Source organism: Mirounga leonina, unplaced genomic scaffold, assembly GCF_011800145.1.
Source record: "Mirounga leonina isolate KUSES-001 unplaced genomic scaffold, KU_Mleo_1.0 Mir_151, whole genome shotgun sequence".
Taxonomy (NCBI): domain Eukaryota; kingdom Metazoa; phylum Chordata; class Mammalia; order Carnivora; family Phocidae; genus Mirounga; species Mirounga leonina.
This window is the reverse complement of record NW_023270377.1, coordinates 1042525-1052856: the sequence shown is the minus strand read 5'-3', so window position 1 is coordinate 1052856 and position 10332 is coordinate 1042525. Positions and strand designations below refer to the sequence as shown.

Sequence of the window (10332 nt, the reverse complement as noted above, 5' to 3'; positions counted from 1 at the left end):
GCCAGGGCTCAGAGGTGGGACAGCCAGGGCACAGAGGTGAAGCGGCCAGGGTGCAGAGGTGAGGCAGCCAGGGCAGAGCTAGGTAGGACCAGCAACCCCCATCCAGAGGGAGAGCCTGTCCTATGTAACCACAGCCAGAGCGGTGACCGGTGTTACCCCTGGCGGGTCACGACCCCAACCCCCTTGGGGACGTGGATGCAAAGGCCACTGTCCCAGGTGACTCTGTACTTTCTGGGGATGCCCCGTCATGCAGAGAAGACTCAGACGGCTGACCAGGGCGCTCAGTGGCTGGTCCCGCACAGCATCCTGCTCTCCAGGGAAGCGTGCTTGGCTCTCAGCTGATGGCTTTTCTCCTGAAATCCAATTCTTGTCAGAAGCTGAATCGTCGTTACTACAGCTAAAAAGCAAACTCCCTGTGTGTGCTTAAGTGTTTTCCAGATCCGTCTCGGGATCCATAAGCTTGTCTCCCAAGTCAAATGATCCTGCAGTCCTTCCCTCCAGGCTCTCACCGAAACTCAGCTCCCTCAGGCTGGCTCTGCCGCGTGTTGCCCCTCGGCCAGCCCGCGTGGGGCCCTCAGGACCCAGGGCTGCACCTCCCAAACCAGGCAACACCAGTGGGGGGACACGGTCACCATTTCAGCCCCCAGGATGTGGCTCTCCAAGCAGAGGGCAGAACAGGTCCCCCTTCCTCCTGCTCCAGAGCTGACCACCTCGGAAACCTGTGGCCCCAGGCCGAGAGTGTCCCGAAGTCACACTCACCTGCTGGCCTTCCACGGAGCAGCAGACCTGCCCCCACGACCCCTGGCCACAAGAGAGCACAGCAGAGTCCTGGGGCCACAAAGCCCCCGCTGCTTCCCGCAGGAGGTCTGCATGGTAGCCTTAAACAGCTCAGCCGGAACCTCGCCCTGCCTCAGGCGTCGTGCCCTCCGCCAGGGGCAGCCGGACAGCCTGTGCCGGGTCCCCTGGCACTGGGCAAACACAGTGCTCCTGGACGTAGTCCCACAGTGAGGCCTGAAGACTGCCCTGGGGCCCTTCTTCTCTCCCGAGGCTCACCTCCCCACCTCTCTCAATGTCTCCTGCAGGAGCTCCTTGGAGGGCAGGACACAAGGGCGAGCTGGGCAGGGGCAGGAAAGCGCACTCTCATCCCGCCCTGCCCCGCCCCTCCCCGACAGCCTCCGGAACCAGCCCACACCCCGGAGGCTCCTCCAGGAGGCGGGAATCCCCCTCTGTGCAATTGGGAAGAGCAGCAGCTTCCCAGGCGGGGATGGCGCCGGTCCGTCCTGCCAGGCCGCTGACACCCACCTTTCTTGCTCAGGTTCAGCAGCTTCGGATCCCACTGGCTCTCCTTGGCGAAGACCGCGCGGCGCAACTGGAAGCCCATGTACTCCAGGAGCCTCTTGCGGCCCAGAAAGATCTCCCGCTCGGTCGGCATCAGCATGTGGAAGGGGCAGTGGGCGATCTTCCGGTCCTGCAGCACAGCATCCCTTCACCACCAGGAACCGCAGGGCCCCAGCGCACCACCTGGCTGGCCAGCGCCGGAGGGACACAGGCGGGGAGCCCACCCCCGTGGCGAGGACAGCACAGAACGGCACTCCGAGAGCTGCGACAGCAGCCCCACCAGCCGGGCGCCGACCAGGGTGGGCGTTGGTCCGAGGCGGGAAGGCCTGGGGCCCAGCCTTGCCCCGACACACCTGGGGCCCCAGCTCCCCTACCCCCATCACTAGTAGGACGCTCAGAGCCATACCTGGTAGAATTTGAAATACCCATAGTCGACAGCCGTGCCCACAGCCATCCTGTCCCCCTGAGTGAGCGTCACGGGGCTCAGGATGTCAGCCCCGTAATTAATTAGCCGGTCAATCTGCGGAGAACAGAGCCTGGGTCATATGTGCGTGGACGCCCCAGCCACCAGAAGGCAGGACTCGGAACCAGGGTGCCCAACGCCTTGGCCCACATCACCTGCGGCCTCCCAGTCTCTACACGGTTGCTGGACGGCAGGGCGGCAGCCTGAGGACCCGGCCCCCAGCGGGAGAGTAGGTGCTGTCCACAAGGGCTAGCGTCCCCCTTATTACCCAGGGAAGCCACCCTCTGAGCTGCGTGGAGAGTCAGCAGACGGGACAGACGTGCCGATCCCACGGAGGAGAAGTTAGGGCGGAGCCCAAGGGAGGTGCAGGCTGGGCCACCGCTCAGGACCCCCCGCGCCCCACCGCCCCAGGGAGCTGCTATGGGTCTGTAACTTGAGGCTGGTCATGGTCCCGGTCCCCAGACCAGAAGTGATAGAAGGGCAACCACCAAGCCCATCCTGACCCCCTCCCACCGCATCCGGGGCGCTCGGTGACTGCAGATGTCTGCACGCTCGTGTGGACGGAGGCGCGTTCAACGGCGTGCGTGAGCAACTTCTGGCTCCTCACCACCCATCTCATTCACAGCAAATGGCACCCAACAGAAGTGCCCGCCTCCACCCCGAGAGGGAGGGGGTGGGTTCCATAAGGAGGCTCCAGGGTCCTAGAGCTTTAGCTTGGAAGCTTAACCCGACCACAAACAGGGGCTCAGTGCGGCCCCATCCGAGCAGATGAAAACCAGGCTGTCATCCCCGCCGCTGCCCATATGCATACGGTCTACTTCCTGGCCAACTGCAAGCGGGCTGTCACTCGGGGGACACACTGCAGTCCCCAAACAGCCAGTGGAGCCCAGTGCCAGTGGGCAGGAGGCCCTGAGCCTGTCCCCAAAGGTGCTGACCCTGTGTGCAGCCAGAACCAGAGGTGCTAAATGCCTCTGTTGCTCAAGAGCTCTGACCCCCCCACATCCCGTGAGGGCGGTGCATTTAGCTGTGGATGCGAGGACTGGGGAAGCACAGAGAGGACGTCAGCCCTTGCACGGTCTCTGTCGTCATCTGGGCTGTTCACACCTCACAGACTCAACCACTGTCCCAAAAGCAAGAAGCTGGCTGGAAGGACCGGCTCCAGGCTCGTGTCAGGGCAGGAGGGGCTGAAGGATGCAGTCGGAACGTGGGCCAAGCCAGAGGGTGGGGAGGGCCTGCCGATGGCCGGAGGGCAGGGGTCGGGGGAGAGCCGAGTGTTGCACCCCCCATCAAACATCCGATAAATGCGGACTTCCTTGGTGTGGCAGCATGACGGAGATCCCCAGCTGGGGCTGGCCCGGTGCTGGACGGCTGGCAGAGGGGAGCGCCAGGGAGGCCAGAAGGTGGGGAGATGGGGAGCTAGGGTGTTAATAACCAGTGCGCCTGGGTGAGGGGATGTGGCGTCACTGTGCTCTTCTAACTTTTATGCGTTTGTTGTAATAAAAATTAGTAAATGACTAAGTTGTAAGTAGTTAAATCATTGAAAAACCACTGGTTGGCTGGTGTGGGGTCAGAGGCAGGAACCCACAGGTGTGTGAGGGTCCCCTTGATGCCCCAGAAAGCAAGGCAGGCATCAGAGGCTGAGGGGACCAGGGAGTTTCCCAAGATCAGAGACAAGACAATTTAAGGGTTGAGGAAGACCGAGTCCTTCTACTTGCCAAACAATTATGGAGGCAGATGGCCTGGCTGGGGCAGAGCAGACCTGCCCACCCCCAGATCCAGAACGCAGCACTGAGAGGCCCCGAAAGCACACACGCAGGCGCTTCCAGGTGCTACGAGGACAGGAGATCAGGATTAAGGTAGGATCCTTAAAATGGGATCCGGAAACGGCTGAACTTTTCCATAAAGCTGAACTTTTGTCAAGTGTGACAGCCTCCAGAAAGCCAGGCTCTCAGCCCCCACCCTCACCCTGGTGCTTCTAGCTCTCGGGGAACCACACTGCGGCCCTCGATGGAGCCAGGGCAGTGGGAGCCCACACAGAGCTGCCCCACATGGGAAGGGGCGAGGCCACAGCACAGGGAGGGCCTGCCCACGCCATGCTGCCGTGGCAGACCCAGGGCCCTGGCACGGGAGTGAGGAGGGTGCAGACGCCCAAGGGAACGTGTCTGGGTGCCTGGCGGGGCCAGAGCAGCTGGGAAGACAGAGAGGGATTCTGAGGGGACAGCACAGCATCGAGGACCTACAAAGCACAGAGTGCCTCCTGGTCACACCTGAGCCCACCCAGGAGAAACAGCAATGCTACCAGCAAGCCACGTCCATAGCCAGGACACGGCACACCCCGCAGACGCCCACCCAGGGCAGCCCCAGTGCTGTCCCAGCAGGTCTATGACCAGGACCCCTGGCCAATGCCCACCCTACTGAGAGAATCCACAATCCCGTAGCCTAGCAGGTCCATGACCAGGACCCCGGCCAATGCCCGCCCTACTGAGAGAATCCACAGTCCTGGAGCCCAGCAGGTCCTTGACCAGGACCCCGGCCAATGCCCACTCTACTGAGAGAATCTACAGTCCTACAGCCCATCAGGTCTGTGACCAGGACCCCTGGCCAATGCCCGCCCTACTGAGAGAATCCACGGTCCTGCAGCCCAGCAGGTCCTTGACCAGAACTCCCTTGCCAATGCCCGCCCTTCTAAGAGAATCCATGTTCCTGCAGCCCAGCAGGTCCTTGAGCAGGGCCCCCGGCCAATGCCCACCCTACTGAGAGAATCCATGTTCCTGCAGCCCAGCAGGTCCTTGAACAGGACCCCGGCCAATGCCCACCCTACTGAGAGAATCCACAGTCCTGCAGCCAGGAGGTCCTTGACCAGGACCCCTGGCCAATTCCGCCCTACAGAGAGAATCCACAATCCCGTAGCCTAGCAGGTCCATGACCAGGACCCCGGCCAATGCCCGCTCTACTGAGAGAATCTACAGTCCTGCAGCCCAGCAGGTCCTTGAACAGGACCCCCTTGCCAAAGCCCGCTCTACTGAGAGAATCCACAGTCCTACAGCCCATCAGGTCTGTGACCAGGACCCCTGGCCAATGCCTGCCCTACTGAGAGAATCCAGGGTCCTGCAGCCCAGCAGGTCCTTGAACAGGACCCCAGTCAATGCCCACCCTACTGAGAGAATCCACAGTCCTGCAGCCCAGCAGGTCCTTGAACAGGACCCCCTTGCCAATGCCCGCCCTACTGAGAGAATCCAGGGTCCTGCAGCCCAGCAGGTCCTTGACCAGAACTCCCTTGCCAATGCCCGCCCTTCTAAGAGAATCCATGTTCCTGCAGCCCAGCAGGTCCTTGAACAGGACCCCGGCCAATGTCCGCCCTGCTGAGAGAATCCACGGTCCTGCTGCCCAGCCAAAGTGACAGCCTAGGTCTTCCTTGAGACAAACCAGAGGACTTCTGTGTGGCCTGTTAAGTGGGTTTGCACTTCACACGTTTAGGCCCACATAACATAAAAAGCAAGAATTTTGTATTCTTTCTCAAGTATTTGAACATTACAGAGCAAGAACACTTGAGACCCTCCCTGCCAGCAATGAAGGCCAGACCAAGGGTTCCAACACCCCCACCCAGACCCTACATGCTAGGGCCCGCTACCCTGCACACCCGCCCCCCAGCCTCACCCCTCACCAGGGCCAGCTTGCTGTCCGTGCTCCTCTGGTGCTCACAGGTGAGGTCACAGGCAACACACAAGGCGCTGCCCAAGCCTCTGGTCAGCGGCAGGTTGGGGTCAGCTCCGTGGGACAGAAGCTCCTTCACAATCTGGACACAGAGACGCCGGTCAGCACCCAGCTCCCCTCTCCTTGCGCGTGCAGCAGTGCCTGGAGAACGGCTTCTGCTCTCCTGAGCGGCATCCCACCCGCAGGTACCACTGCTGCCTGGCTCGGGACGAGGTTGGGGCAGGGAGAGGGCGTATGGTGGCTCCCCAGGGAGGGCTGCACCACCCACGCCGGCAGCCCAGGTCTGCTCCTTTCTCTGCCCACTGTCTAGTTGCTCCAAAGTGCTCCTGCCTCAGGTCTTGTTTTCCAGCCCAGGGGCCAGCACAGGGCCTGGTGTGTGTCCCATCAGCTCCTCCTCCCTGGGACCACTCTGCCTTTGCCCCCTAGGCACCTGAGTCACTGTGATCACCTGGCCAGGCGCAGAATGGGGCACATCTCACTTACTCCCTGCCGGATCCCCAGCCACCAGGAAGCCAGGCGTGACAGCAGCTTGGCTGGGCAGGAGACACACTGGGGTGTGGCTCTCTTGGGAGCGTCCGACCCCCAGAAGGCAGCTCTCTACCCTGCCTCGCCCCACCAACACAACCAGGCACAGAGCAGGTGCCCCCCCATAACTTGCTCAGTGAACGACTCAATGTACACGTGAAGGGAGGAGAAAGAGAAGGACCACAGAAGCCCCCATGACCCTCACCAACAACGCCTTCCTCTTCTTCAGGCCTCTGCTGATATGTCACCTCACCACAGACCACAGAAGCCCCCCTGGTCACCTGCTATAATAGCCCACTCTCCGTCATTCTCTACTCCTTACCCAGCTGTTACTGTCTTCATAGAACTTACCACCACCTGAAATTCTGTGGCACACTGGATTATAGTCTATCTCCCACACTAGAATCTAGGATCCTTGAGAGCAGGGACCTTATTTTATTTGACACCTAATGCCTAGAATGGTGCTTGCCTGGCACACAGTGGATGCTCAAAAAACAACTGTTAAACGAAAAGGTGAATGGGTGTATGTATTATAGATCGACGGAAAAAAGAAGTAAAGTAGAAAGGATGATGGATGGATGGATGAATAGAAGGATAGAGGATGGATGGATGGACAGACGGATGGCTGATGAAAGGATGGATGGACAGATGGACTGATAGAAGGACAGACGGAAGGATGGCTGGGAGGAAGGAGAGAAAGAAGGACGGATGGATGGATGATGAAAAGATGGATGGACATGGACGGACAAAAGGACAGATGGAAGGAGAGAAGGACAGAAGGAAGGAAGGATGGAGTATGGATGGATTGGACAGATGGATGGATGGATGGAATGATGGATGTATGGCTGGCTGGCTGGCTGGCTGGTTGGAAGCGTGGAAAGATGGATTGGATGGATGTGCAATTGTATGGATAGATGGATGAAAGGATGGATTAGATGGATGTATGGTTGGATGGATGGATGGGTGGGTGGATGTGGGTGAGTGGATGGCTGTGTGGTTGGATAGGTGGATGGATGTGTGGTTGGTTGGTTGGCTGGATGGATGGATGGATTAATGGAAGGATGGATTAGATGGATGTGTATTTGGATGGATGGGGGAAAGATGGAACAATGGATTGATGGGTGGGTGTGGGTAGGTAGGTGAATGGATGGATGAATGGTTAAGTGGGTGGATAGATAGACAGATTTGTGGGCAAGTGAATGAATGAACAGATAGATGGATGGATGGTGAACACATACATCCTTGGCAACAACAGGAGATGGGAATTGGCCAAGGTTCCTTTCCTTTTCCTTACTGAGGGGTTAATGCCTGGGATAAGCAGGAGTTGTGACCCACCCGCCCTGAGGGAGCATCCTCCCAGCTGAACCCTCATCTTCCCTGCTCACCTTCCTTTCTATACCTTTCTCTCTCTGAGGAGTTCCATGCACTGGGGAGGGCATCCACCATGCCCCTTACACCATGCTGTCTTCATGCTACCGCCAACAGCAGCGAATCCGAAAGACTGACTGGGGGGGGGTCACGTTGAGGCACAAACACTGCAGGTACACCATCAGCGGGTGTAGAACATGCTCACCAGGTCATTCCCACTGGCGATGGACAGCGAGAGTGGGGAGTGGCCACTCCACAGCATGTTGGGGTTTGCTTTGTGGGAGAGGAGGAGCCGGACTATGTCCCTGGCACACTGGGTGGGGAGAAAGGTAGGGACCACAGGTTAAAGAGATGCCCTGACTCCCAGGAGCACCTGACACTGACCATTAACTCAAATGCCATAAAATCACGTTTGTCACTTAATTGCTCTTTCCTCCACACCACCATCTTGCCCGGCACACAGACTGTTCTAAATTTTGGATGGTTGCGTGGATAGGTGGGTGGATGGCTGGGTGGATCATCAAACTGGGAAGATGTTTTCTTTTTTTTTTAAGATTTTATTTATTTATTTGAGACAGAGAGAATAAGAGAGAGAAAGCACATGAGAGGGAGGAGGATCAGAGGGAGAAGCAGACTCCCCGCTGAGCAGGGAGCCCGATGCGGGACTCGATCCCGGGACTCAGGATCATGACCTGAGCTGAAAGCAGTCGCTTAACCAACTGAGCCACCCAGGCGCCATGGGAAGATGTTTTCTAAACGTACATCATTTCCAACACAAAACAGGAAGGACACATGATGCACAAACTGCTTTACAGCTTATTTCCAAAGGAAAGGGGAGAGTCAGACCCATGTGACTACAATAGCCAGGTTGGCACATGGCAGTTGTGGCCCCAGGGCTCAGGGATCATGGAGGACACCAGAGCACAGGAGAAGCCCGGCCTCAGCAAAAGGGGCGCATTCCATGCAGGAAGGGCTCATCCTTGCCCTCTCTGCCCTTCTCCCGGGGGACCCCTCAGCTTCCCCCTCTGTCCTTCCTCTTTTCCCAGAAGTGCTGAAAGCCCTTGCAGCTTCAATTATGCGCCCCTACAAAGACTCTTCCAGGCTCCAGCTCCCCCTGCAGGTGTGTAGACCCAGTGGGCTGGTCGGGCTGCCTCCAAGCCCCGTGTCCTTCCCCCACCCGGGCCAGGCCAAGGAGCTGCCAGCCCAAGCCTGCTGAGGGGCTTCTGGGAAAGCCTCCCCTCCTCTCCTCCCTGCTGGAACATGGATGGCTCAGAGTGGTGGCCTGAGCCCAAGGAGGCTTTGACCAGCGATGCTGTGAAGCAGGGAGGCCTGTGGGTGCCTCCCACCTGCCCCACCTAGCATCACCCTGCACCCACCCTCATGCAGGTCCTCACACCGTCAGGGCAGCGTGCCCGATCACCACCCTGTGCAGGGGCAAACCACCCGCCCATGTCACAGACCCGAGAGCTGGCTATGATTTCCGTTTTATGGGTGGGTAAACTGAGACCCAGTGTACTACGTGCTCGGAGGCGTTGACCCAGGCTGCACCGGCCTACAGCACAAAGCCAAGGTTTGGTTCCCTCCGCAGCCACTTGGCCTCCTCTGACAGGTTCCTGCACCCGCCTTGCTGACAATCCCCAAGGCAACAGGAGGCCTGACCTCAGGCAGAGAGTCACGGCCCAGGGCTCTACAAAACAGGACCACCCCAGGGTCCCGAGTCCAGATGGTGACTGACAGGGCTGCCGGCTCACTGCCCTGCCCCCAACACGCGCACAGCACACACACGGACACACTCGTGTGCACCCACCCAAGGCACTCGCACACATGCTCAGATGCAGGCGCACACACACTCCCTGCCCCACTCACCCTGTAGTTGTCCTCACGCTCGCAGGCCACGTGCAGAGCCGTCCTGCCCCCCTCGTCCGGCACAGACGGGCGCGTGCTGTAGTAGATGCTAGCAGGGCCTGCTTCGTTGTTGAGCTTCAGGCTTGAAGGCAACAGGTCTGGCTGTGTACAGACAGAGGGGGCAAGTACTGGCCCCTAGGCCTCTCCCCCAAGCACCAGGCTGGGCCCGGAGACCCCTGCAGGTACGAGCTCCCACAAAGACACGTTCCCACAGGGGAGCAAGTGGCCTCCCTCCCCAGACGGCAGGTCTGAGAGCCCTCCTGCGGACCCCTCTCGCAGGCCCAGTGCAGCCACCACCTGCCCCAGTGAGGGTCAGAGCTGGGCCCCCACCCATCCTGGCCGTGCATGCAGGGAGCTGCGCCCATGCGGACAGATGCAGGCTGGCTTGGGGCCCACAGAGCAGTCATCAACCTCGTTAGGGACCATGAAGTGACAGTGAATTCTGAACTGAGCGGACAGCACCGTGCTCGGAGAGGCCTCAGCACCCGCCCCCGTGGGGCAGGACACGCACCTTGCCCAGCTTGTACACGTCGTCCTGGTCGGCGGCCCTGGCGTCCACGTCCGCGATGGCGTGCAGCAGGAGCTCCGTTATCTTGACGCCCTCCTCCCCGGGAAGGGCGGCTGCAATATGCAGGGGGGTAAGGGCCCCCAGCTGTAGGAGCAACACAGGTAGGGGTGAGGGCCGGCTCCCAGATGGGCAGCACCCCCAAGGCGCACCCCTCAGAAACCCCCCAGCACGGCGATCTCCCTGGTCTCGCTGTGACATGTGGGACCACGAGGCCTGCCCACACTGACCACAGACACGTGCACTTCAGCTCCTAAAGTGTTTCCATCTGCCTGGCCTACCGACAGGGAGCGGCCCTGCCTTCCTTTTAGGCCAACTGTCCCTTCCTTCCTCTGAGAAAAGCCCCTGCCCTTCCTGCCGGACCCTCGTTCGGATGCCACAGCGAGGATGGCCACGCGGCTCGCGACTCCAGTCCCTGCCGGGACCTGTCCCTTCTCCGCCCTGACCATCTGTC

General features: G+C 59.8%; 1 protein-coding gene across 1 annotated transcript in view; it reads right to left on the bottom strand.

Annotated features, from left to right (window-relative positions):
• The window catches only part of ANKMY1 (ankyrin repeat and MYND domain containing 1), a 54365-nt gene that overhangs the window by 8417 nt on the left and 35616 nt on the right, over nt 1–10332 (bottom strand). Inside the window, exons 12-17 of the mRNA XM_035008322.1 lie at nt 9825–9965; nt 9275–9415; nt 7614–7721; nt 5466–5597; nt 1745–1858; nt 1303–1468 (exon numbers count right to left, since the gene is read on the bottom strand). Coding sequence (XP_034864213.1) covers nt 1303–1468; nt 1745–1858; nt 5466–5597; nt 7614–7721; nt 9275–9415; nt 9825–9965 — 802 coding nt within the window. The remainder of the gene's footprint in view (nt 1–1302; nt 1469–1744; nt 1859–5465; nt 5598–7613; nt 7722–9274; nt 9416–9824; nt 9966–10332) is intronic.